General features: G+C 37.5%; 1 protein-coding gene and 1 non-coding gene across 3 annotated transcripts; both read left to right on the top strand.

The window, feature by feature from the left end:
• On the top strand, positions 1-24,201 carry LOC103991207 (uncharacterized). The gene is made up of 22 exons (XR_010497923.1): positions 1-1,114; positions 5,371-5,486; positions 6,164-6,372; positions 7,761-7,880; positions 8,664-8,792; positions 8,920-9,045; positions 10,938-10,993; positions 11,115-11,214; positions 11,321-11,438; positions 12,409-12,618; positions 12,790-13,111; positions 14,796-14,889; positions 16,354-16,462; positions 16,671-16,942; positions 17,024-17,151; positions 17,323-17,557; positions 19,432-19,620; positions 19,719-20,008; positions 20,152-20,332; positions 20,434-20,676; positions 23,572-23,654; positions 23,768-24,201. It is a non-coding gene; the product is annotated as an uncharacterized LOC103991207 (transcript).
• LOC108953357 (GDSL esterase/lipase APG-like) lies at positions 23,840-27,695 on the top strand. 2 transcript variants are annotated; one of them, XM_065158306.1, is made up of 9 exons: positions 23,840-23,978; positions 24,597-24,753; positions 24,832-24,973; positions 25,188-25,603; positions 25,727-26,045; positions 26,117-26,247; positions 26,341-26,574; positions 26,647-26,902; positions 26,968-27,695. In XM_065158306.1, the coding sequence occupies exons 5-9, from the start codon at positions 25,784-25,786 to the stop codon at positions 27,162-27,164; spliced, it is 1,080 nt and encodes a 359-aa protein (XP_065014378.1). In that variant the 5' UTR covers positions 23,840-23,978; positions 24,597-24,753; positions 24,832-24,973; positions 25,188-25,603; positions 25,727-25,783; the 3' UTR covers positions 27,165-27,695. The 2 variants fall into 2 exon arrangements, with proteins under 2 accessions (XP_065014378.1, XP_065014377.1); XM_065158305.1 differs by having other exon boundaries at positions 25,188-26,045.
• The last annotated feature ends 74 nt before the right edge of the window (positions 27,696-27,769 follow it).

Below are 27,769 nucleotides of genomic sequence, written 5' to 3' on the forward strand. Positions count from 1 at the left end.
TCGCCCATGTTTTTCCCTCTTCTCCGTTCGGCATCCCTTTCGGGCGACCGTAAATAGCAGCATCTGCTTGATGCGAGCGATCCCCGTATCGCCTTCTCTTCGGTCCTCTCGTCAAATTTGGCAAAGCAAAGCAAGAAGAGTGGAGAAGCCCCCAATCCAATCCAACCCAACCCTGGGTTTGGGGATCGTTTCTTCCCCAAATTCCTGCCCGATCGACGCCCTAGGGTTTCCCCAGTTCTCATGAGTTTCCCCTTCCCCCGCCCATGGCCGCCGCGTGTTTCGTCGTCGTCCTTGTCTTCCTCCTCCTCATCTTCCCTGATATCGACAACCCTCGGCTGGCGTCCGCTCTTGATGCGACGGTGGCGGACGACGACGGGCCGTATCGCAGTGAGCAGTTCTCGATCCTGAGCTATGAATCCTTGTGGCACGACTACTCCCCGCCCGCCCCGCCGCCATCGCCCCCTGACCCGCCTTCGTCTTCCTGCGAGGGCGACCTTGGCGGCACCGGCGACTTCAATACCCTCTGCGAGCTCCACACCAGTGTGCAGCTGTCCAGCGACTTCTTTGCCAAGGCGCACGGCAGCTTCGTTCTCTACCCCGACGTGGTGCTCAGTTGTTCCGTCGCCGGGTGCTCCATCGTCGTCAATCTTACGGGGGAGATCCGGATCGGGCGGAATGCCAAGATTGCGGCTGGGACTGTCCGCATGCAGGCGGGCAACATGAGCCTCGCCGAGGGTGCGGCGATTGATACGGTAGCGCTGGCGGGGGATCCGCCTCCCCAGACCAGTGGGGTTCCCACGGGGACTAATGGGGATGGCGGTGGGCATGGTGGGAGAGGCGCTAGCTGCGTGGTGAAAGAGGGGCAGACACAGGAGGACTCCTGGGGAGGGGATGCATATTCCTGGTCCACGCTGATGAAACCTGACAACTACGGCAGCAAGGGCAGCTCGACGAGCTCGGAGAGGGATTATGGAGGGGGAGGGGGTGGACGGGTTTACTTGGTGGTCAATGATGTGATTGAGGTTAACGGTAGTATTACAGCGGATGGTGGTGAGGGTGGCTCTCTAGGTGGTGGAGGTTCAGGTGGGAGCATCTTCATCAGTGCGGCTAAAATGTAAGTGTACTGTGATCGCAAATTAGCATACTTGGCCTATAGTTGGTAATTATATTGCACACACAGTATTGTTTGGTGGAAATTATACTAGCTGATTGCTGGTAGTACTTATCATAAACATAATAAACCTGGATGCTTTGTTCAACTTTAGGTAACACAAGAAAATCAGGATGCTATTTCAGCACAGAAATATAAAATTTTGATCTAAAACAAAAAGGATAAAAAAAAATGATTTCCTGAAGTAGCTAATGCTAAAACTGTTCTCCATGAATAAGCACTACTTCCTCAGATTCAACTTGGGGCAGTAGAAACTACAGTGTTGACCATTACAATATATACTTTCACATATGATTTTGCCAGTTTAAATTATTGTGGTAGTTACAGACCAGTATTTTTTTAGTAACTTAAACTTAGAGTAAAAGAAATATGTTTTTCTATTTGACATTTAAATCCAAGTCACATGGTGCCCCATTTAAATCCAGTATTTGACATTTAAAGCAGATCAGCATCTGCTTTATTGGTCTACGTTTAGGTTGCATGTCCAAGCATGAGTTAACGAATGAAACCACTCTTGGAACCCGTAGAGGAGAATATTATAGGAGACATATGTGTGTTTGAGGGTAAAGGGAAATAAGAAATACTGGTTGCTTGAAATGACGTTTGGGATTGATTTAACTAGTTTTGTTGGTGCATAGTAGAAATATTAAGATTCCTAGGTTTAGGTTTGTTATTAGTTATACGATTTTGGTTGTGATCTGGCCTGTATTAAGCATAATGGATTATGTAAATTTTTTGGACTGAGATTAGTTGGAAAGTTGGCTGGTTGGATGTCTAATTTGTTAAGATTGATCAGTAATTGGAGGGTTGTCTAAAACTGGAAACAATCAACTGGTAATTGGTTGGAATACCAATCAATTGAGTTAGAATTGGTTTCTTTGAATTGTATGATTCTGAGATTGGACACACTGATTTCAATTAGACATGAGGCAATTTGTGAATTTCACAAAAGTTTGGAGGCTTTTGGTTTAGATTTGGTTGATCTTCATGCATATCTTGCAAATCTTGTTGAAAGAAATGAAAACATGGGCCAGCATACTGCAATATTGATCGTTTATGAGAGATTGAGTTCATCTGACCCTTGTTGGAAGCCTATGTGAAAGATGCTCAAAAAGTGGGAGCACAATGCTGTATTTCACCTAGTCCGAGAGGCTGTGGTAACTGTAGTAGGATGAGCCAGTTCCTGATGAACAAGCTGCTGTGAGAGGGCCATGTTACTGATAGAAATCCAACTTAGTAAGAGAAGAAGTGCCGAGTAATTGATGAATGGGGATTCTAAAATGATTTTCTATTTTATTATTCCCATCATCGATCAGTGTTACCTTTGAATTACCAATTTCGTAGAATTGAATTGCTTAGAGAGTCTTGTATATGCTTTTAAAATTTGTATCTTCTTTTATAGAAATTTCATGGTTGAATTGGTCCTAAACCTAAGTTGCTGGGTGACTGGGTCTGATGACATGGTTCCTGTCTCTTGGAGATAAACCCTCTAGATTTTTGCAATCATTTGTTTGCAATATAATTTATTGGGCTGCATGGTATGATTTGGCCCGTTTATAAAGCATTAGAAACCATAAATTGTGAGCATCCAATTGACACCAAATAAATTCATTGCAGAATGACTTAATAAGGTTCTTTCACTGCTTATACTTTATTCACTCTCAAGGTGAGATTGTGTTGTGAAAAGTAGGAAGAGAATAAACAACAAAGAAAAAGGGTGGCTTCGTAACAAATAAATTGTTAACTAGTGGCATACATGTTTGCCAGTGCATGGTTTTGGTTTGGCCTTAAGAGTATAAGAAACCAAACCTATTTAAAAACATTATCATCTAGACCTTTTTTTTAATGAGCAATCTGAGCATATCACGACCCGGGCCTGATGGGCTAATTAGCATATCAACTTTGTTTGTCCCAAACCATTGACCAAAATGTTTAAGCTGAAATTGATAGTAATACACTCATCATACCTTTATAAGCCAATTTTAATCTTGCTCATTTTCGATGTGCGATCAATCGAGATGCTATAATTTTTCCGACTCATGGGCTTGATGCTCTCATCAAGGTCCAACATAGTCCAGATCAAACCCTAGCATGGTGCATGTGAGGTGTAGCATAGTGGTGGCTCTATGCCGTGACGAGTCTTCTGACTCTATCTACGGGTAACCTTTTTCTACTCGAGCTCCCTCATCATGCTCAAATACTAGGTCGACTTTGGTATCGAATGTCATGACCCAGGACTGATAGGATAATTGGTCTATCTATTTCGTTTGGCCTAAACCACTTGCCAAAATACTTAAGCTAAAATTTATAATAGTACACTCATCAGACCCTTATAAGCCAATCTTAGTCGTACCCACTTCCGATGTGGGACTAATCAGGGTGCTATAATTGGAACACCCATGAGTAGTCTCACATCAAAAGTGGGCAAGATTAAGATTGACTTATAAGAGTCTGATGAGTATACTATTATCAAATTCTGTCTAAGCATTTTGACCGGTGGTCTGGGCCAAATGAAGTTGATAAGTCAGTTAGCCCATCAGGCTTGGGTCGTGACATTTGGTATTAGAGCCGATTTAGTATTTGGATTTGGTGAGAGAGTTCGAATAGGAAAGGACTACTCGTGGATGAAGTCAGAGGACTTATCATAGCGTGGAGCCACCATTGTGCTACTCCTCAGATGCACCGGTTTTATCTGGGTTATGCTGGGTCGGGAGATTGTAAAACCCTGATTAGTCCCATATCGAAAGTGAGCAAGATTAAGATTGACTTATAGAGGCCCGATGAGTGTATTACTGTCAACTTCAGTTTAAGCATTTTGACCAGTGATATGGGCCAAACAAAGTTGATAAACCAGTTTGTCCATCAGGCTTGGGTCATGACGGAGAAGCCTCCTAAGGCAAGTATGGTTGAGACATGCAAGGTTGCGGAGGTTACAGTGTACTAGAACTTTGGCTATTGTCATTGATCTATTACTCTATATCATAAAAGAAATAAGACTTGGGAAAAAAAAGAACAATTATCATCATACATCAAGACCACAATTATCATTGTACATTTAGAGCATAAGATCGAATACAATGAGCTCATACTAGTGTTGACATGGTAGAGGCTCGGCTGTATCTACTCAAAAGTCTTTGATTGCCCTTCCCTTTCCTCTATCTTTCCAACCATAAACGATATGTGTGGATCCTCTAGCTCTGTGATCTAATCCTAGGTGGCATGTGTAAAGTGTTGCCCATTCGGCTGTGCCCTGTTGATGATATAAGAATTGCTGTTGTTTTTTTAGTTTCTTTTCTGTTATGATGCTCGCTAGCAACTGATCGAGTGAGATTACTTTCTGAGATCCAGATTATCCTTCTCCCAATTATTTTGGTTTTAAATTTTCCACTATTTTGCATATGGCTGGTGTTACTGTTTTTATTCTAGGACTACAGATTTTCAAATAACGTGAGTCATCCTGGGAATTAGACCTAGCCTGACTCCCTGATGGTAGCCTAGTTGCCTAGGTTTACCATATTGATGAACGTGATTATAAGTCAGCTCACTTTTTGGCTTTGTTTCTGTCTGGAAAATATTATATTATTTTTGAAAAATAGAAAACTTGCATTCATATGGGGAGAAAAATTGTTCTAGAGCAACTTTAGGATATCTTATAGTTTATAGAATAAATGTAATTTTGTAGATGCCTTATGATGCCCTTATGATGCTAGGATGATTCTTACCATATAAGCTGTAATAACATACAACTATTTATTATGTGGGCAACCTACTTAGTTTTAGCACAATGAACCTACATGATTATACATATGTATGTATGATAATTCCAAGCTTCTTGGCAATCACTTTGAACAATCACTTTACATACACTTGTGTTAGACATTTCACATATATCTATGGGAAAACATATCAAGCTTGTGCAGTCCTAGCGACTCGACAGCTTCTTTAGTCTTATAAGCCTATATGAAGGTTGATGAAATAGTCCAGTTTCCTAGGCCATTGTCAATATTCAAGACTAAGCAGGAAAGATATCATACATCTTTTAGCTTCTTATTGACATAGTATAAGTGCATGTCAATTATTGCCCTTATTTTTCCATGGAAACTTGTATAATTCGTTTAATGACGAAATGATGTTTGATGCTCATATTAAATTATCATGAACTGTGTGTGGGGTTTATTTAATTCCTCCTTGAAGAGCAGGAAGGGCACTGGCAAAATAAGTGCTTCTGGTGGTAGTGGTTTGGCTGGTGGCGGAGGAGGACGTGTTTCTATTGCAGTTTTTAGCTGGCATGATGATCCACATGCTTTTGTTCACGGTAAGTTATGGTTGTCCATCTTCGAGTATTGATCGATATTTGTACTTATTTGGTTATTTTACTTTTGCATACGTTAATTTTCATGTGCCTGTTATTTGTCCATTTAACCATATGCATGCACACTGCAGGATTCTTATTTTGCATGCTGATCTATTTTTGCTATTTTTTGTTTTATTCTTGCGTGGTTATTCTTTTCTTAGCTAATTTAAACTTGCTTGGATTCAAATTCCTGCTAGACTTAGCTAATGGTTGTTACTTAGGGAAGCACACTTCATCTCCATCTTGCTTGAACCATTTACAGTTTGCTTTGTATCTTGACTTTCTAGAACCAACACCTCCTTTTATGTTCCCCCAGCTGAATGAGAGAACTTTTAAGGAACACCGATACTTTGGATAGTTCCTTAGTCACTGTTTGATTGCTTTCCTTTAGATACCTTTTAATGTTCTTATAATCTTTTATTTGGAACTGAGTTGTAATGTACCCAATTTATCTTACCAGGATAAGCCAAAAATCTTATGCTTAAGCACTTCAAAACCATGGTTTTCATATGTTAAGTGCATTCTTTGTTTTTCAGATTCTCCATTCTTGGACTTAATGATAACTGTTAGCACTTTTCTTGTTAATGTCGCTGGATTTTGAATTTCTTGGATGCTGTATAGTGATATTGTCTGTGCAGGTGGAAGGAGTTTTGGTTGCCCTGAAAATGCTGGAGCTGCAGGGACTCTTTATGATGCTGTTCCCAAGAGCCTTATAGTTAGCAACCATAACTTGTCAACACAGACTGATACACTTTTACTAGAGTTCCCTTATCAGCCACTTTGGACTAATGTTTTCATTACAAATTGTGCCAAAGTTGCTGTTCCTTTACTTTGGAGTCGCGTACAGGTCAGTTTCTTGTTCTTTTTTATTATTTTGGTCATTGATCAATAGTTATATCCCAAAACATCTGCTATGACTACATGGCACAACATGCCTAATCTGTTGTGTTACTCAAAATGTCTATAATATGTTTTTGAATATTAGTGGTGCATGTGGTGCTTTTGCTTGGTTAGGACATGTTTTAAAGAGATAATTGTTCTCATTTACAAGGTTTTTATATTGGGTTTATGGGTTTTTGATATGTTGTCTGCATGATATAATTTGGCACACTAGTTTGTGCAAATCCCTTATGCTGGCGGAGACCAGTCAAAAATTCTTTTAATCATAATATGAAATCAATATATTAGAAAAGGGATTTCCAGTATGTGGGTGGTCAAGTTATCACATGGTGCATATGTGGAATGCTAAGGCATATGCAATTGCTTATGTAGTTTAATTTAAATATCCAAAATAACATTATATCTGTGTGATTAAAGAATATACAATCAATTCTGTATTGTTAATGGTCAAGTGTATGCTAAGACCAAATCATAAGTTTATAGCTTTACATTTATGCTCATTAAAAAGTTATTTTTTGGGAAGTTACAAAAGACAAGTAAAATTTAACTTATGCATGTAAAGCCATCTTGATCCATATATTTTGCAATTGGTGTCATGTATTCCTTTGTCTTTTTGAATTGCTATATGATTATATTTCTCTATTGGTCTTGAAAACAAGTGATATAGGTATGTAAATGGTATTTTGTACATAAATTGTCTTATATTGTTGTATGTAATTGTTTATTTTACCTTTCTCAATGGATTCTAACGGCTGTAACTTTAAAATTAGGTAAATTTAGAAAACGCTGACAAAATAGTTAACCTAACTTTGCTTACTTTGGACACTGTTATTTATCATTTATCTGGGTTCAAGCACTCCTTTGACTAGTAAGATTCATGTTTTATTATGAAAAAATGCTTCAGTTTTGCTCTATCTGTCATGGATAATTAAGATATTCTAAAAATTTGAATGTGGGTCATATAATAGTTGATCGTGGTTGTGTGCCATAATCATTGTGATTTGAAAGGCATCTAGTTTTGTATTTAATGGCCCATTGAAACCTGCTTTTTGGTGAATTGTTCTTCTGGGTCACATTAGAACATGATTATGTATTTGCTCTAAATATTTCTATGCATGGTATTGCTTGTTTTAAATGTTGCACAAAACGGTTGATATAGATGACTTAGATGTGGGTATATGTTTGAATGTCTTTGATGTGGGTAACTGTGTACTTCTTTTGTCGTTTATGGTAACAAAACAAAGTTCTTTTGTTTCTAATGTCCAATAATTAAATTCATATCGTGATAAGTCATTCACATGCTTCTGAATTTGCCTTTTACTATATTCTTTTCAGGTTCAAGGACAACTTAGCCTTCTTTCTGGTGGTATGTTGGCATTTGGTCTGACTCGTTACCCTTACTCCGAGTTTGAGCTTATGGCTGAAGAACTTTTGATGAGTGACTCAATAATTAAGGTGCACCACACACCCACTCTCTAAGTATTTGTTTCTTGTCTTTTCTATGTCTACTCAAGCAAATTGTCACTAGGCATTTGCTTCTGTTATCACATATAGTGAATGGTAATCTGCACTTTTGCTTCTTTATATGTTCTTTTCTTTGTGTTTTTTTGCGTTTAATTTGATATAGTTGCATCAACAGCTTGCTAACTGACCTGTTTAGCACCATAACTGGCTGTTTACAAAAACTGAAGCAAACTTGGAAAATGAACTATAGCATAAAACTATGCTTTGGCATTCCATGAGGTTGAGATTTGTTTGTACCTAGCATTTATATGCTTGGACTTTGTTCCTTTTGACTGTAATGAATAGTCATTATGGAACTTTGAAGTCCTGTTAATTGGTGAAATTGTTCTGAATTAGTTGTACTATTTGCAATTGCTTAAGAAAGTGCAAATATAAATTTGACTTCATCCCGATGACAATTTTAGTAAACTAACTGTTGGTTGATCATATTTCATGATAAAATATCCTGAAAATTTTCTCATATAAATTGTCAATTCTTGTATGTAGTTATGTACCAACACATTATCAGGTAGAATCCATCATCTTTGCCTGCTGTTATCTTCATAGATGCGTTTTGGTTGTTTAATGAATTTAATGAGTTAAATATCTTTTTCACCACTGTCTTTCACTCTTTTTTTTCATAGTATACTGATCACTTCTTTCTTTCAATAGATATCTTGCTCTCTTGCATGTCATTAATCTGATATCAGCATTCATTTTGTTTTTGGAATTTAGGTGTTTGGGGCTTTACGAATGTCTGTGAAGATGCTTTTGATGTGGAATTCGAAAATGTTCATTAATGGTGGTGGGGATGCATTAGTTGCAACCTCATTACTTGAGGCGAGTAATTTGATTGTTCTGAAGGTAGTCTAATGATTCTAAGTTTGTCATGAATTTTGTTTGGTGATTAGTCCTTTTTTTTCCCAAAAAAAGCTAAGTAGTGTGCAAAAGATGGCAGAAGTTCTATTTTCTAGCTTTGTTTCTATGTCAGGAATCTTCCATGATACATTCTAATGCCAATCTTGGAGTTCATGGTCAAGGCCTGCTTAATTTATCTGGACCTGGAGATCTAATTGAGGCACAACGTCTGATATTGTCACTCTTTTACAGCATCCATGTAAGATATAGTGTTTATGCAATGTGTATATGCTTTAGTATATGTAATTGCATAATAATTTTGGTCACAAGATCTGTTGCAGTCGAATATCTTATGAAGATTCTTTTATCCTTGAGTAATGATGTACATCCTTTAATCTTGGCAATTGTCATATTTGTTAATTTGAACATTAAATTGTTTTATAGTTATTTTTGGCAATCTGCACAATATTATCTCAATATTATCTCAATATCATCTCAATGATGTGCCTGTTCTTGTTTCTGATCAAAATATTGTCTTTTTTTTTCTCTTTCCACCTTTTGTTATCATGTATTTATAACTTAATGCTAAATTGCTTATCTTGTATATCTACATGTAACACTGGTCATGCATTTATGTGTACAAGTTATTTTTAATGCAAAACCATGATGTATGACACTTCTAATCCTTTGTACTTGAGATTGACTGGTGGATTGCTACTTTTTTTGTAACTTATGCAAAAATGTGTTCCTTGCGAGCAATTTTGTGAGTGTGAATGTTTATATAATTTCTATAAGCTCGCAATTTTAGGTAATTTAGAGGGCCACACATGAATTTCACTTATTTTGAAGTGTACATAGTTGAATATATTTTTCATTGCTACAGATACATCCTTGGTCATCTATATATTTTTGTTTACCTCATAATATAGCCATGAACACTGGTAGAACTTAGCAGACAATGTTTTTTTGTCTGTTTGTTAATTATATTATACTGTATATTATAAGATTTTATACTGGCTGAGGAATGATTTATAGTCTTTCCTTTGTTCATCTTGTTCTTGGAATCTTAATAAAGGTCCTAGACAGTAGCTTCAGAGTTAAATAGTTACATGGTTGTGTACTGCTCAAGGGAACTTTCTTTTTGATGCTTTAATGGTTGAATTAGGGTTAACTAATACAGAGTCTTTTTTATTGGTTGATATTGTAAAATACTTGTCTCTGCTGAGACATCCGAGTTAATGTATTGTTACATAAGTTATAGGTCTGAGGTTCGAGTCTACGTGTTTATGTGTGTGTCATGTATGCCGTTTGATATAATGGAAATTTCTTCCTTTTTTTATACATTGTAGAATACTTAGAAGATCAGTTGCTGAATGAACATCTGGCATCCTGAAACCTTTTTTTATCTAGAAGTTTGTGGACTCCTGGGACTGGGGCTAAAAGGCTATTAAATCAAAATAGTATTTTTGCAAGGTGTAGATATGAGGCGCACCTTTTGTTTTTCTTTTGAGGATCATATTTGATGATTCACATGCATATCTTCTCTAGGAAGTAATTCTAGTGATTTAGCCTTCCCCATTGGCACATGCAGATTCCAGGTGATTGTTAAAGAAGAGTATTTTGGTATGTAGTTCAAAGGGATTCTTATAGGTTAAATTTTCAACCAATGAGACTATTATGGGTTTGAATCTTGGAGATAGTCTCTGCTTGAAGGGTAAGGCTGTTTATTATACCTTGGAAAGAGCCTCGTGCGTGGAGCCACCTTTTTTCGCAAACATGCATGCATAGCTTAACATGAGTTTGATCACCGCCGCCAACCTTTTGGAATCACTCAATGTACATTATGTTCAAGCTTTTGGAAATTTATATCTGGCTGTGTACCCAAGAATGTTTTTCTGTTTTTAGTCAAGATGAAAAATGATGTTAATAACGGATGAATATTATTCCTACAGATGCTTGTCTTTTACTTTGTACAGACTGGATTCATTGCATTAACTTGCATCATATGGTTGCTAATAATTGCTTTTAAAACTTCTGTTCATGAACAAACTCATCATCCCATATTTCCACCCTTTAGATCCACCATCTCAAGAACTTTTGTTTCTTATATTTTTATTTCTAATGTATAGTTACTATTTGGCTTTTCTGTAGGTTGGACGTGGTTCTGTTTTGAGGGGTCCACTAATAAATGTGTCCGGTGATGACATGTAGGTTTTGTTACTTTTTGTCTTTGTTTCTTTTGAGAAGTATCTGTGTGCATTGCCTGTGTATTATTGTGTTATGATGTCTGGTTATATATTTGAATTCATTGATCATATGTGGTCTTAGGGCCCCTAGGCTGAATTGTGAGGAAAAAGATTGTCCTTTGGAATTGATTCATCCACCAGAAGATTGCAATGTTAATTCTTCATTATCTTTCACCCTTCAGGTAGTTCATTTTGCATTTGTTTATTTATTTATTTATTTCAACTCTGTTTCTTCTAGGATTTCAATTTGCCTTAGAATTTTACTTGTGGGTGTCTGTTTCTTTTCAGATTTGTCGTGTTGAAGATATTGATGTTGCTGGACTTGTTCAAGGAACTGTTGTTCATTTCCATAGGGCATGAAGTGTAGTTGTGTCTCCTACTGGAAGAATTAGTGCAACTGGTTTGGGTATGATCTATTTACTTCAAACTGGTTTAAAGATAATGATGATGTCTTACATATATTACATACACCATTTATGTTCTGTTCCCTCACTGATTTTAAGTGCGTAGTCTTTCTCAGTTATTAATGAAATAAACAGTGTAGTGGGTTATATTCTGCCAGGCTAAAAGCACTGGCTACCTGGCAACATAGATGTTTTGATTCCATTGATTCATTAAAGTATTTAGTTGCTTTTGAGTATTTGGACCAAATTTGGTCAACTTATGCAGGCTGGTTCTAGTTAGCATATTTCTTTTGACAAAATTTTAAGTGTTTGTTTGTGTTTTTATGGTTCAATCCATCACAATACACTAGTAACATCAAAATCAATTACAAGTCTTGTTCTCTATCGATTTTAGAATTACTAAGATTCCTTTGGTGGTTCCCCGATTCTCCTGTCATGTTTGGTTTGATTGAGGGATGAAACTATGATTTGTTGGAGTTAATCACTTCCTAATATATGTTTCGGGTGTGTTTGTCTATCCATATTCCATAAATGTGTGTATTGTCACTTTTTGATAGTTACCCATTTAGCAACTATAGGCTTTACTGTCATGTGTATCATGAAAGTGGTCAAATGAAAAGTGTCCTTTATTTATTTTATGCTATTTTTTAAATGGAAAAATCTTTTAACAAAACTCATATACACTATTTGTTTCTTTTCATCATCATTGTAGGTTGTTCAATACTTCAATTGGCCAACATGTCTGGTCAGTTTATGCTTGCCAGCTGGCTGACTTGTCTCTTTAATTTTTCATTTTAAGTAGGTTAAGAGGTTTTTTGGACATAGGTTTTTTCCTATGAAATTTGATAAGGTTTAAGATTTTTTTCTTGTCTCTTGTTCAGTTTTTTCCTATTTTATTCTTTATCAACTATGATGTTGAAGTGACTAATCGATAAATTTAACTTGAATTTTTCTTGTTTTACTCATATGCAGGCTGCAAAGGTGGTGTTGGGCAGGGAAATATATTAGGCAATGGTCTAGGTGGTGGTGGTGGACACGGTGGGAGGGGTGGAGATGGCCGTTATGGTGGAAGCATTGTCAAGGGTGGCATTGCTTATGGAAATGCTGAATTGCCATGTGAGCTTGGTAGTGGTAGTGGTAATGACACTGTACCATCCTCGACTGGTGGTGGTGGTATCATAGGTATATCTTATCTACCATCAATTACGTTTTTTGACATATTTTTCTAGTATGTAGTTGTAAAAGTTTACGTACAATATGAATTCTGATATCTGGAAATATGTTATATACTTTTTTACATCATGTTGATGCTTTCGGCTTGGAATTATCATGCTATCATGATTACCTTTACAGTGATAGGGTCGATGGAGCATCCATTGGTTAGTTTGTCTGTTTATGGCTCAGTTGAAGCAGATGGTGAAGACTTCATGGAAGCTGGTGTCACTATTGGCTCACCTGATGGAGGGCCTGGTGGTGGTTCTGGTGGTACTATTCTTCTATTTTTGCATTCTTTGACCCTCAGTGATTCTTCTATCCTTTCAAGTGTTGGTGGGCATGGCAGTCAAAGTGGTGGTGGAGGAGGTGGTGGTGGAAGGATTCACTTCCATTGGTCTGACATTTCTACAGGGGATGAATATCTTCCAGTTGCAACTGTGAAGGGAACCATAAACACAAGGTTTGATTGGTTCTTGTGTCTGCATTCTCTTATTCTTATATGTCTGATAATAATTAAACTTAATGGAATAAGGTTGCCATACAAACTATGTAAGTTTGAAAGTTTATATTAGTGAATGTTGTGCCCTTACAATGTTGTTATTGGTGAGCTCTCCTTAAGAATTTATAGGCTGTAGGACTTCATTATAGTATTAGTTAGATAATATCTTGTGTCATATCAGAATGATTGTGAGAGACATCTTTGTATACACTTTGATAAGCATTTTGTTGAAAGGAGCTCCCACAAGCTACAGGCAGTACCAATCTGTACAATGTATTGGTACGTTGATCCGTAATGGAACCACACCAGTTTGACCACCAACCGGTATTGACACTGGATTTATATTTTAAACCTGCAATTTGAAGTCTTGGTATTCATATATCTTTGCATGACTAGGCATGCCAATGTTTTAATTACAGGGTACCTTTTGAGATTTGGCTGGCAGTGTGGCACCTAAACACTGGTCTATGGTATATGGAGTTGTACTGTTAGAACTCTGGCAAAGACTGTTACAGTGTCACATTTCAAGTATATTTTCTAGTCCTTAGGTTGGATAAGTATTCACGAATGTGTTCTCGTCTTCTATTGGAATAGATAAAGTCCGATCTCTTTCTCTTAAAATATTTTTGTAGTAATTAATAATTAATGTGATCTTGCTTTATGCAAATTATGGTTTTCCTGCGTAGTTGGGAATATATATCATTTGTGATTCTTTTGATGTCTTCTCAAGACAATACCTGAGTGAAACAGTGGAGGAGCCGAGTTGAGCATGATTTTGATTGATGTGGATGGAGATGAAGTATGTAAAGCTTGAGTATCTTGTTAGTTAAAACAAAAAAGAAGAATAACCTTTAGTCTTGTTGAATTAGTTAAGGTCAGCTAGATTGGGTTTGGGTCAGGGTTTTTTTGGATTGACAACAATCTACTCAGTCCTAACTTGACCCATGTATAATTGGGTTATTAAATCTCAACCTGATATTGTACATTCTTTTTCAGGTCAACCACATGAATTTTGTTCACTAAGACCTAATGTTGATTGAACAATAAAACTATAAAGATCTACTTCATGAATTGTAAGTTTGCAAGAGGATACATTAGTTAAATGATATAGTATTCACATGTTGCTTTTGTTGTTTCTGCAACTAGTCAGTTGCATATTATTTTTGTTCATAATGGTTGAAATTTGTCAATAGATCATTGGAACATATTATGTCTAATCCCTGCCACCAAATCCGTTCCTTTGGGAACAAAATCCAAAATCCTGGCCCTGGTTGGTCATGTACCTTTTGTTATTGTGTGTGATGTTCTTTTATTTGAGGTTGTCTTTCTTAAACTTTTGGAATAGTTTATTTATGCTTAATATTCAGTTTTAGAAACATCTTTGTGTTAGTTCATTATAGTCGATTAATACTTGTGTTTTAAACCTGTCACTGATGAGAAGCTTTTGTCCTTGTGAATTTGCCTAATGCATTGATACATGTTCTTTTTTTGTTTAGTAAAGCTAACAAAGAGAATTCTATCTAATGAAGTTTTACAAATACAATTGCAATATTTTTGTTATATAAAATAATCGATGAATAAAATCTTACATAAATACAGTTAACTTTTATTGCTTTGCATCTTAATCATCCGCTTCTTCTGACAGGGGTGGCATCAGCAAAGGCCATGGTTTGGCAGGGGAAAATGGAACACTTACTGGAAAAGCATGCCCCAAAGGCCTGTATGGAATTTTTTGCGAGGTAACTCATTAGTTTGTGCTCTATCCATCAAGGCATTTTATATGATTCTTCTCTTTTTTTATTTAGTTTAGTTACTGTACAATATTATAGTGCTTCACATATTTTAGTTCTATTTGTTCTTCTAAGGTAGCCTTTTATGTGACATTAGTCAGTCTATGAAATGATGACCTTAGGTCAGTCATATCAGTATTACACAAGAGTTCACTCAGTGAGAGTGGCAGCACTAGTAAAACAGAAAGGGAATTGATGAATGACTATATCCTAGTTCGTAAAGCCTTGATGTATTGTAACAAACTGTTCCAAGAATGAGAACAGGAATTATCCTTTTTCCATTTAGTTTTAGAATGAATTTAAGAAAGCTAACCATGCACATTCCTGATATAGTTTTCTTGTTTACCAGTTTGAATAGATATAGTAAAGGATCTTGCTTGTGCGTGTGTGTAAAGGGGCTCATCTTGTTTTTACATGTTGATAACTTACATGTTTAGATCAATTGATCTGAACTAATTGATCTTATTATTTACTAGTGGAAACAACTACCATGAGATAGGATTGCTGGAAACAATAGAACAGGGGAAAAAGGAAACGAATAACATAGGAGAAGAGGTGGACAAATAAATAGGGATGACAATAAGGAAAATGTAAGAAGAAAATACGTCAAATGGAGAAAAGAAGATAAATAACAAAAAGAAACAACTGACAAAATGTTTCGGCAAATAACAGCAAAGGAAATGTTGCAAAGTTAAATTGCTTGGTGGGTGTATCCATGGTTTTAACTTTTAAATACCAATATATGGTGCTGTGTTTAAGTTTGTTTTAATTGCCCATGTATCAAACTATTGTTTGCACTCCTAAAATTTTAATGTAAAGGTTCATAATTCTAAAGCTATGGAGCCCAATTTGAGATTTCTGAGAATCCGAATTACTTAATTAGTATCATTTTAGTCTCTTCTTTAGATTCAGTATTAATTGGTGAATATGAGAGAAGTGGTGGAGCGCTATGATATTGTGTGACAGACCTGTGGTTATCACATGTTGGTACAAAATGTAGAGGCAGTGCTGCACAGTGCTGTGCTTGTCCTACTATGTGCAGAGGTCCATAAAAGGTAGATTTGATGCATGCTAATGTGTGCTGCTGTATTCTCATTGGTACAGTATGTGGCAATAATGTGTATATTGACACGTTGCTACTATAGCACTTTTATCCTTGTTTGCTAGCAAGTGCAATCTGCAAGCTGATAAATGACCAGTGTAGCTTTTGTTACTTAAACTATAGATGGTTGTGAATATCATTGACAAATGGTGGCATTTGAAAGTCAACAATATTGTGTGATTAGTGTCCTTATTTTTTGCTATATATACTTGTTCTTTGGTATCTTTGTTTTGGTTTTCATATTACAATATTGTTAATAACCTTGATATTTCACTTTGTAATGAACTGTAAAATTTTTTTATATACTACAGGAATGCCCTCTGGGTACATTCAAGAATGTTACTGGATCAGATGAAACTCTATGTTTCCAATGCCCTTCTAATGAACTTCCTCATCGTGCTGTATACACAAGTGTTCGAGGTATGCCTAACATTTATTTTTCAGATTTTTATAATAGCTCAATTTGCATTCTTGAGTATTTGGTAAATTATGTGTTAGTCTTTTGATCCATTTGTTTGGAGGTATTGGTGTAATATTAGTATTACATTTGATGTATACTAGCTTAATTGATGAATTTTTATTGGATTTTCTGTGATATTATTTTTGAAGTTGCTAATAATTCTAACAGGAGGTGTCGCTGAAACCCCTTGTCCATACAAATGTATTTCTGAAAGATATCATATGCCACACTGTTACACAGCTCTTGAGGAGTTGATAAACACTTTTGGTGGACCATGGTTGTTTGGTCTTCTTCTTTCTAGCCTTCTTGTCTTGTTAGCCCTAGTTCTAAGTGTTGCACGGATGAAATTTGTTGGTACGGATGAGTTACCTGGCCCTGCTCCAACTCAACATGGGTCTCAAATTGATCATTCATTTCCCTTTCTGGAGTCATTAAACGAGGTTCTTAGTTATTTCTCTATTCTACATTTTTAAGACAAGTATTATGTCATTTGTGGTTATGACATCTTTTCTTGTATATAGGTTTTGGAAACAAACAGGGTTGAGGAGTCACAAAGCCATGTTCATAGAATGTACTTCATGGGCCCGAACACCTTTAGTGAACCTTGGCATCTTCCACACTCTCCCCCTGAACAAATTACAGACATAGTGTGAGTAGGATGTTTTATGAATCTCTTACCTTGGTTAAATATTACTCTTTCTTTTTTGTGATTCTCTTTTGGTGATGAATGTTTGTTTTTTCACCCTGTCAGTTATTTAAAATAAAACAGTATACTTGAGCTAAACTGATTTTGAATATTTTTTTTCGTATTCTTTCACAGATATGAGGATGCATACAATAGATTTGTTGATGAGATAAATGCCCTTGCTGCTTATCAGTGGTGGGAAGGTGCAATCTACAGCATTCTATGTATACTTGCCTATCCACTTGCCTGGTCATGGCAGCAGTGGCGGCGTAGAAAAAAGTTACAAAGACTGCGTGAATTTGTTCGATCAGAGTATGATCATGCATGCCTTCGTTCTTGCCGCTCACGTGCACTTTATGAAGGGCTTAAGGTTTGTATAGTATAGTTTATACCTTTGAATTATTTGTTGTTTCATTGGCTTATGTGAAGAACAGTCATATGAAGCTGAAGGATGGAACACATGGAAAACATACTAGCATGTACATGGATGTTCACATGTGTAAATGCTGGAACATGCCTAGGCACACTACTATTATAGCTTTGCATGGCGCTTAATGGTGTGCAGCACATTAGCACATGGCAAGAGCTGTCCTTCCTATGGAATGTGTCAGCATGTGCTGAAGGTGCCGTCATATAGTTTGGCCAATTCTTTTGGCTTCTGCCAATAGAAATTGTGCTATTACATAATAGTATTTGGAGAACCGCATGCCACATTGATCCTCGGCATGTATAATGACATGCCAGATCTTTGTGTCCTGGATGGTTATCCAGTCCCATTTTACTGGCTGAAAGTTAAATAGAACATTCATACTGATTCGCTGCAAGGGCATGGCCTCTATGTCCATACCTTGTTTCACTCCATAGTCCCCAGTGTAGCTTGTACATTCTCTTATTGGGAAACCTGATGTAATAGATAAGAAAAGTACATGCTTATATTCATAGCCACAATGATACATAATTTAAAAAAAGAAATAGGAAATACAGTGAACAAAAGGTTGAAATGAAGTCATTCTCCAATAATATATATTTCTTTCATAATTGGCCTCAAGAATTTTTGGCTGGTTGTCACTCAATGCCTTCTGTAAGTCAGTTGCATCCTGGTTTGAACAGTCTTTTGGATATTGTCTTATTTGTAAGTTGTTCTTCCATGGTTAAATCTTTGATTGCCCTCCACCTTTTGCTCAATTATAAATGGAGATTACATCCTATAATGCAGTTGGCAAGCTTTTTTACTTCCATCTTTCATGGAATTGATAATTGTAGTGCAAAGCAGTTAGCAAGCTTTTCATCTACGTGATATTGTTTGTGGATAGTAAGTTAGAACGATGTCATCAAAATTCCTAACTTGTTGCCTTCTTAATGTTAGAGAAGACTTCTGACTGATAAAACATTACAACCTATGCCTTCCCTCCTTGTGATGGATTATGGTCAAAGAATTCAACATGATTTCATTATGATGTATTAGCCATAGAAAAGGCACCACCAATAATGCTGTTTTTTTACTGGCAAAGACATTCATGCTCTAACCAACTAATATTCTAGTTCTTATTTGTTTCATGCAATTTTGGAAGACTTGACTGGGGGACTCTTTTAGTCCCAGCTTTCCTAAGTGCAGCTTCTTGATGAATCTATAAATCAACTTTTTTCATAAGTCAATATGGAACTACTTTTTATTGTTTTTCTGGCTGGTTGTGGGCGGTACAATTCAGTGTATTGCCTAGGACACTGCTATCATATTGGTCTGGTAGATTTTTGAAACTAGAGAAGATTTCTCCTCATATGGCATTGGTGCTTTTTGTGGTAGCAATGTTAAGGCCAGTAGGTGATGTCACTGGCAAGGACTAAAAAGGTGTTGTAATTTGGGTTATCATCATATGACGTCAGTACAATGAAAACCATTTAGGTAGTTTAGAGTTGTCTGAAGAAGATTTTTAGGACGTTTTGAGGGGTGTTATTGCAAATTTAAGGTGCCCTGAGAGGCAGGAGCCAGTCCTATTGAAATATTGAGTCAGGTGGATCTTGCCATAAAAATGTTGCTTAGTTATCCTGTGGAAAAGGCCTTCTACTCTATAATGGGCCACATGTTGATAGGAGGCCATCGATAAATTTTAAGGTAGGTAATGCATATATAGAAATATACTGCAATGAGCTCCAGGTTTTGTGGCGGTTTGCAGGATTCCACTTGTTTCTCATTCAACCTCAGAAAATTTCAAGTTTTTTATGTATCAATATTTCTCATTGTAGGTGGCTGCAACTCCAGATCTGATGCTTGGGTATTTGGACTTTTTTCTTGGTGGTGATGAAAAGAGGCCAGACCTTCCGCCTCGTCTCCATCAAAGATTTCCCATGTGTCTAGTCTTTGGAGGTGATGGAAGTTACATGGCTCCTTTTTCCCTCCACAGTGACAATGTCCTGACTAGTCTTATGAGCCAGGTCTAGTTCTTATTGTTTAAAACCTCAAACCTATTTCTGTAAATATAAAACACATCATTGATGAATACATGTTAATGTATTTTTTTTTTATATTGCAGGCTGTGCCACCAACAATATGGTACAGGCTGGTAGCTGGATTGAATGCACAGTTGCGCCTAGTTCGTCATGGGCACCTTAAAGTGACATTCATGCCTGTCCTCAGCTGGCTTGAAACTCATGCAAATCCTTCTCTGAGACAGCGTGGTATTTGCATTGATCTGGCCTGGTTTCAAGCTACTACATTGGGCTACTGTCAACTTGGTCTTGTTGTTTATGCTGTGCAAGGAGAGACGGAGACTAATGCAATTGATGGTGGTTGTAGAACTTTGAAGGTCAATCAGATTTTGCGGTAAGTTGTTCTGTATTTCTATTTATTATTTAATGAAAGTGTTTCCTTTTGCTATTGTTATTTACATTGTTGTCCAACAAGTCATAGTTGAAATTGAATTTCCTTCTTATTTGTTTAAATGTCGTTATAAATGTTCTCTGCAGAGTTCATAGCCCTCACAGGAACACAAAAGCTGGTAGTCTGAGGAATAAAGAAGCTGTTACACATAAAAGGATAAGCGGAGGGGTTTTAGACAGTTACAGCCTGAGAATGCTTGCGGAGAAAAAGGACTTATTTTACCCTTTCTCTCTCATTGTGCATAATACTAGACCTGTTGGGCATCAGGTGCTTACTAATTTTAGTTTTCAGGTCTCTTATGCCAATAGGTGAATGAATAACTTGTTGACAATGTTCTTAATATCTTGTTCATTTTTATTTTTTTGCAGGATCTTGTTGGTCTGGTCATATCAATATTGCTCTTGGCAGATTTCAGCTTAGTGCTGCTTACACTGCTCCAGTTATATTCGTTTTCCATGGCAGATGTCTTCTTAGTTTTGTTCGTTCTTCCTCTTGGTATACTTTCACCATTCCCTGCTGGAATCAATGCTCTTTTTAGTCACGGACCTCGACGTTCAGCAGGCCTTGCACGTGTATATGCTTTATGGAACATTACATCTTTGATTAATGTCGTAAGTTTTCTTCTCTTGGTTCTTCTCACGCTATAATTCGTCACATTGTTTCTTTGTTTTGTTTTTCTTGTTCTGAAGTTTAGTTGAAGTATAAAGGAAAGTTTCTTTTACTTTTATCTTTATTAACTCCTGCAAATTCCATGTTTCATAGTTAACGTGCATTTTAAACTATACAAATTATTCTTTCAAGAGAGGTTACACTGCAAAGTGCTGGTAGTTTACCAGAGGTTCAAGCAGCTATGGGCATTGGAAAATGGAAGTCCACATAGATAGATCAAGAATAGTGAAACATCTGTGGGTTTTGGGATAGCATCAAATGTGTTTTTGTAGTAATAAATTATGGCAACTCCTAGATGAATTCTAGATATGAAATTGCTGGTATCATGATGAATATAAACAAATGCATTCCTATCCTAAAACATTTGTAAGTTCTACTTTGATCATCATTGCATGTAGGTATTGGAAGGTAGCATTTACTGTAGTTTGGAAGGTTGTCTCTTCTGGTTCTGTCGTGCGATGCATGGGTATAGTTACATGATACTGGTACAAGGAGATGTAGTGAGATGTCAAAAGTTGGAAATATAGAATAGGATATTGTATATTGCAGTAACAGAGAAATGTTTGAAGACAATTTAGATACAACAAACTTTGTCATTTCTTTAGTTTGTTTAAATTGTATATTAATGATGTATGATGACTAACTATAACTTTAAAGTATCCCTAATCTATTGATTACAACATAAACTACTTCCAGTAAATAATGCTCTAATAAGTGATGAGACAATAAGAACTCGTGATACAAATATTTTTGAATAATTAAATGGCATATGTGACATCATGTATCATCTTACTTATCTTTAAAACATAAATAGAAACAAAGACATCCCGAATAGTTTCTCTAATGATCTCCAAGTATCTGGAAGGCATTTATTCTTTTTATATTGGTTTTGAATAGCTGGAGGTCAAGGAAGCATCTGATGTGTCAAAGAAGGTACCCAATAATAATTTGTATTTAACATATAGCTGATACTGGACAGCAAGTATCCAGAAGTTTTCTTATGCCTAACCAGGTATATTAATTTCATCTCTACCACCATGCAATTTCTGTACATTGCAATGAGCTACGAGATCTAGAACCAAATAATTTGGTCAAACTGTAGCTTGGTACAACTCTTGAATGCTTTGATGCTGACAAGAGAAGCATCTTTTGGAGGGTTTTAGTTTCTCTAATGATCTCCAAGTATCTGGAAGGCATTATTCTTTTTATATTGATTTTGAATAGCTGGAGGTCAAGGAAGCATCTGATGTGTCAAAGAAGGTACCCAATAATAATTTGTATTTAACATATAGCTGATACTGGACAGCAAGTATCCAGAAGTTTTCTTATGCCTAACCAGGTATATTAATTTCATCTCTACCACCATGCAATTTCTGTACATTGCAATGAGCTACATGATCTAGAACCAAATAATTTGGTCAAACTGTAGCTTGGTCCAACTCTTGAATGCTTTAATGCTGACAAGAGAAGCATCTTTTGGAGGGTTTTAGTTTCTCTAATGATCTCCAAGTATCTGGAAGGCATTATTCTTTTTATATTGATTTTGAATAGCTGGAGGTCAAGGAAGCATCTGATGTGTCAAAGAAGGTACCCAATAATAATTTGTATTTAACATATAGCTGATACCGGACAGCAAGTATCCAGAAGTTTTCTTATGCCTAACCAGGTATATTAATTTCATCTCTACCACCATGCAATTTCTGTACATTGCAATGAGCTACATGATCTAGAACCAAATAATTTGGTCAAACTGTAGCTTGGTCCAACTCTTGAATGCTTTAATGCTGACAAGAGAAGCATCTTTTGGAGGGTTTTATTTTTCTGGCTATTAGTAAATAATCAGCATTTACTTTACCCGGGTGCCATAGACTCCATCAATTGACAGAACATGTGCAATTCTTACAGTCCCCATTATCCTCTCTTCTTTGAAGAAACTATCATTACTGATCCTTGTTTGCCTAAGCAACTGCATCTCATCTGTAATCTCTGGTTATTAAAATTAATGCCTGCTCGACAGATCTGGTAGGGCTGAGCTGGATTAGAATATCAATAATACTGACATTGCATAAAAGAGGAAATTGGATCTATTTAACAAATGATGTATTGATTGTTCATCTTTGTAAACAAGTTAATCAGTGTCAACAATCAGCACTTTATTTTTCCAGAAACAATCATCACTTCATTTTTGAATTAAATAATTTCAAGCTTCCCCTAGAGGCCTAGAGAACAAAGAGGAAACCAATAATCTTCCAGTTCCAGATCTATGTATCCACATCATATCTGAACTCATGTGTTAGTTAAATTTTGTTCTATCCATGACATGCTTTTACTTGACATGTGAATGGTCTTTGTTCTAAATTTTGCCTTGATAAGACCTAGTTCATGTGGAGATCTACTCTTATTTATTTACATGTGGAATACAAAATGTGGCTCCTATATTATATATAGCACTTTTGTTCTCAGCTTATGTGCTGTATTCTCTGAGAATAAGAGAAACATAGGTCAATTGTTAAGCCTTTTATTAGGGTTGAGTTATACAGCTTAAGGCAGTTTGATATATTTCAATCTGAAACTTATTAATGAGCTTTACAGGACTGATCATTGACTTATAGATTGTATGGTTTTCTGACGTGAGATTTCCTTATGCCATTACAGATTATTCAATTAATAAATAATAGGTCAACAAGTTATTAGCAATAATTATTGCATGCATCTTAGAAGAATGTGTTATCTAAAATCTTTAGCTTCACTTGATTCATGGCGCTTCAAATATCTTTTATCCTTTGGTGTTTTTTTTTAAATTTTGGGAAAAAGATGCTTATATCTTTACCTTGTAGATTGTGGCCTTCATTTGTGGCTTTGTACATTACAAGTCTTCAAGTCAAAAACATCAAAACCTACAACCATGGAATTTGGGCACGTGAGTAGTTTTTCCGGCATTGCCTAAAAGATTAGTTTTCATTGCATTTACATAAAATATCTTTATGTACTATATTTCAACTTATTTGTGGTTGTTTCCTATTTTTTAAGCAGGGATGAGAGTGGATGGTGGTTGTTTCCAGTTGGCCTGGTTCTGTGTAAATGTATCCAAGCAAGACTTGTTGATTGGCATGTTGCAAATTTAGAGATTCAAGACCGTTCATTGTATAGCAATGACCCAACCCTTTTCTGGCAATCATGACATTTTGAGTGGTTAGCATTACCAAAATCAAAGAACTCGATTTTTTGGAGTTACAATGTGAGGGTAAGAGGAAGAAAACAAGTTTTTTTCTTTTTTTTCTTTTTTTCCTCTGCATCAAGCCCTATTTAGCATTCTTGATGCAGGCTAAGCATCCCTCACAGATATTGTGCAGCCACAGTTTTCACTTTGTAAATATAATTATGTACGCCATTCTTTGTAGACAATCAACTTGTATTGACCTATAAATTGACCCTCTTCTAACGAGTAGGAAGTTTGATATCTGTAATGGTCATTGTTATGTCATCTGGTCCAAGCATGGCAAATATCATGCATTGCACTCGTGCGCCAATGTGATCATTAGCAGCTGAAGGTGATATTCCACCCTAGAGCTTGGGATGAGCTCTGGCAGGCAGAGCACTTCTATAGATGTAAAACATGCTTCCTTGCTGTTCGTCTTTCAGAGCACCAGAGCATCATTATCTCGATGTCATTAGGCCCTGTTATGTGGACTGTCATCAGTTATATAGCAGCCAGTACAGTGATAAATTACTTAATGATATGTAGATTGCAAGCTCGTTTCCATCTTATACTCTGTGTCTGGGAAATCTTTATGATGAAACTCCTCTCTCTATTTTAAAGTCCTAATTGTGCAGCAATTTCTTTCCTCCTGTTTTTGTGTAGGAGTTGGCCTATGATGTTTCGGTTGATGTGTTTTCAGAAGCTGTCAGCGACCAAGTAAGTGGGCTGGGAGTTGGGACATTCGATGGGGCTCTGATGTGCCTCTCAGCTCACTTCTCCCTGTGCCGGCATCAGTGAGGACCTGTGGGCACAACTACAGGTTTGCAATTTGCGTTCGGTCTCGTGGTTAGCCTAATTGGCCAGCTAAATTGTTTCACCAACACTATCACCTGGGCAGGTTCAGGCTATTGCAGCTAAGAGAGCTGTAGAATCATTGTTATGGAGCTATGGTTGCACGTCAAGTATGCGTTTCTTTCCATTTTTCTCATAACTAAATGTGCACAGCACATCCATTCCATCTCAAAACGGAGCAGAATCAAGTAAATCGCTGATCATTATTTTCTGTATTATTCAAGATATCTCCTCGTTTTCCTCGATCGAATGAAGGCTGAACCTGTGACTTTCTGAATTATTTTCCTCGTTTTCCCCAACTAAGCTGGTTTCTGCCGCTCAATATATAGTGTTTTCACTTTTCTGGTTTCTATTACAAGGCCCCCGTTACTAATCTAGCTATGTTGATCTGTTCACGAGCAGGTAGATTCTTGCACGGCTCTTGCCAACAAGTCGCACTATTACAAGGCCTCTATTACCCGAAAGCAGCTCGCTTTTAATACCCTCGCTAGTACTCAGCGACTGAAAGCTTATCTTCGTATCAGAGAATATGGAGGCAACCCCTCACACGTACTGCTTCGAAGATCCAACTTTTGTCAATGAAGTTCCATAGAATTCATTACTGGAAAGTGCATTTAAACCAAAGCCCATTATAGCACTAGCTATGCAGTAGGCACAGTTAAAGAAGCTGTTCTTCTCATCAGAGACCATCGAGGCAGCCCCCCGTATTCCTCATTATGACCGCCCGACTCTCCAACAACCGCAGTGCGTCACAGTTCATCAAAATTAAGCGTCGCCATAGTAGTTGCAGAGATTAATGGAGGGCAAGTGCGAGACTGGTAAGTCTCGTCCTCAGCGCTATCACCAGCTCGCCCACAAACATGCATTGAATGCTTCTTAAAGATCTCCTCAAACTTTAATGTCTCCTCAGCCTTCAAGCACTCGTGTATTTATCGTGACAGAGAACTTGTACTTCTCGTAATTAAGTCTGCCAATTTGGTCCCGTGGAAAGAGCAAATATGGCAAAGAGTGGCAACAGTGCTGTGGGGGCTGTGCTGGCTTTGGCCCTCTTCCTCTTGCGACCCATCGGCGGGAATGCACAGGCGTCCTCCGCGCTCGTGCCGGCCATTATAACCTTCGGCGACTCCACTGTCGATGTGGGCAACAATGACTACCTCAAGACCATCTTCAAGGCGGACTTCCCTCCCTATGGGAGGGACTTTAAGAACCATAAGCCCACCGGGAGGTTCTGCAATGGGAAGTTGGCTACAGACATCACCGGTACTCATGCATTCCATCTTTGATCTTCTTTCTGATGTGCTCTTGCGACCCTCACAAGCTTTTTGTTGCAGCTGACACCCTGGGATTTTCCAGCTACCCATCTGCTTATCTTAGCCCAGAAGCATCAGGAAAGAACCTTCTTATCGGAACCAATTTTGCTTCTGCTGCGTCTGGTTATTACGATGACACTGCTTACTTATACGTAAGTTAGTGGGAATTGGCTCACTGAAATGGTTTCGGATCATTCTCTGCAACAATGCTATGATGTCCATCTTTTTGCTACTTTTGCATGCAGCATGCCATTCCCTTGTCTCAGCAGTTGGAGTTCTACAAGGAGTACCAACACAAGCTTTCTCGAGTGGCTGGAACCAGTAAGGCATCGTCCATCATCTCCGGTGCTCTCTACATAGTGAGCAGTGGAGCCAGCGACTTCGTGCAGAACTACTACATCAACCCTCATCTTTACGAGACCCGATCACCGGATCAGTTCTCCTCGTTCCTTGTGCACATCTTCTGCAACTTCGTTAAGGTTAGTGACATGCCAACTCGAGATGTGCTTCGTTCTGACTGTCTCAGTTACTGTTGTCCTTTCCCGACGCAGGATCTCTATGGCCTAGGTGCTCGAAAGATTGGAGTGACTTCCTTGCCACCACTGGGTTGCCTTCCTGCGTCCATCACGCTCTTCGGACATGGCAGCAACGAATGCGTGAGGCGACTCAACTCCGACGCACAGAACTTCAACAGGAAGCTCAATACCGCAGCAGACTCGTTGGCGAAGCAGCTGCCTAACCTTAAGATTGCCATCTTCGACATCTATAAGCCTCTACATGATCTTGCCACCAAGCCTTCCGACTTCGGTAGGTCAGCGTTTACATTTCCACATCGATTCCGAAGGTCTCATTCCTGCTTCATGTACTCTCAGGATTCTTCGAGGCCAGGAGAGGCTGCTGCGGGACAGGAACAGTGGAGACGACATCGTTTCTGTGCAATCCGCATTCGGTCGGGACATGCGCCAATGCCACTGGCTATGTGTTTTGGGACAGCGTCCATCCATCGGAATCGGCAAACCAAGTGCTTGCCGATTCCCTCATTGCTCAGGGCATCAACCTTATTCTGTGAGGGAAGGGAGGGTGAGAGATGCAGCAGTCCATGTGTGTGTGTGTGTGTGTTCTGTTTCAGTAGCTTGTGTCGAGGAAAAATAAGATGTTCTGCTGAGAAACAAATCTATGACTGGTGGAGTTGTGAGATGTTCATTAAAAGGTCAATGGTGAGCTTGAATAAGCTTGTGATTGTTATGAGAAGAGAATTAATATAGTGCTCTGTTTCTCACATGTGCACTTTGTGTAGATGAACTGCTTGCAGTGACTTGGATGCAATGATATCTACTGTTTCTGGAAGAGCAAGCATGCAAAAAGCAAGAAGGATTGCAGATGAGTTTCTGAAACCCGATCGGATTCTGTTGTTTCCAGCTAAAGCTGTTCTGTTAGAGGATAATGGAAGATGAGTTTAATTGAGTAATGATAATTTTGTTTGTAAGAGAGTTGAGAATACTGAAAGCTAGATTTTAGTCAAGCAGATAAGATTCTTCTTTTTGTTCCTACTCCTACTGATGTTTGGGTACCAAATGGTTGGTATCAACTATAGCTGATGTATTTTGATCTGGAGATTCATCTTAGTAACTTGAAATAGGAATCTTAAGTTGAATAATTTGGATAAAAAATGTG

This window comes from Musa acuminata, chromosome BXJ3-7 (assembly GCF_036884655.1).
Source record: "Musa acuminata AAA Group cultivar baxijiao chromosome BXJ3-7, Cavendish_Baxijiao_AAA, whole genome shotgun sequence".
NCBI classification, from domain to species: Eukaryota; Viridiplantae; Streptophyta; class Magnoliopsida; order Zingiberales; family Musaceae; genus Musa; species Musa acuminata.

Excerpts from the sequence above, each read along its gene's own strand:
- LOC108953357 (XM_065158305.1), top strand. The coding sequence starts at position 25,784 with ATGGCAAAGAGTGGCAACAGTGCTGTGGGGGCTGTGCTGGCTTTGGCC. Across the intron at positions 26,575-26,646 it reads TCTTCTGCAACTTCGTTAAG|GATCTCTATGGCCTAGGTGC; the intron begins GTTAGTGACATG and ends TTCCCGACGCAG. Across the intron at positions 26,903-26,967 it reads CACCAAGCCTTCCGACTTCG|GATTCTTCGAGGCCAGGAGA; the intron begins GTAGGTCAGCGT and ends ATGTACTCTCAG.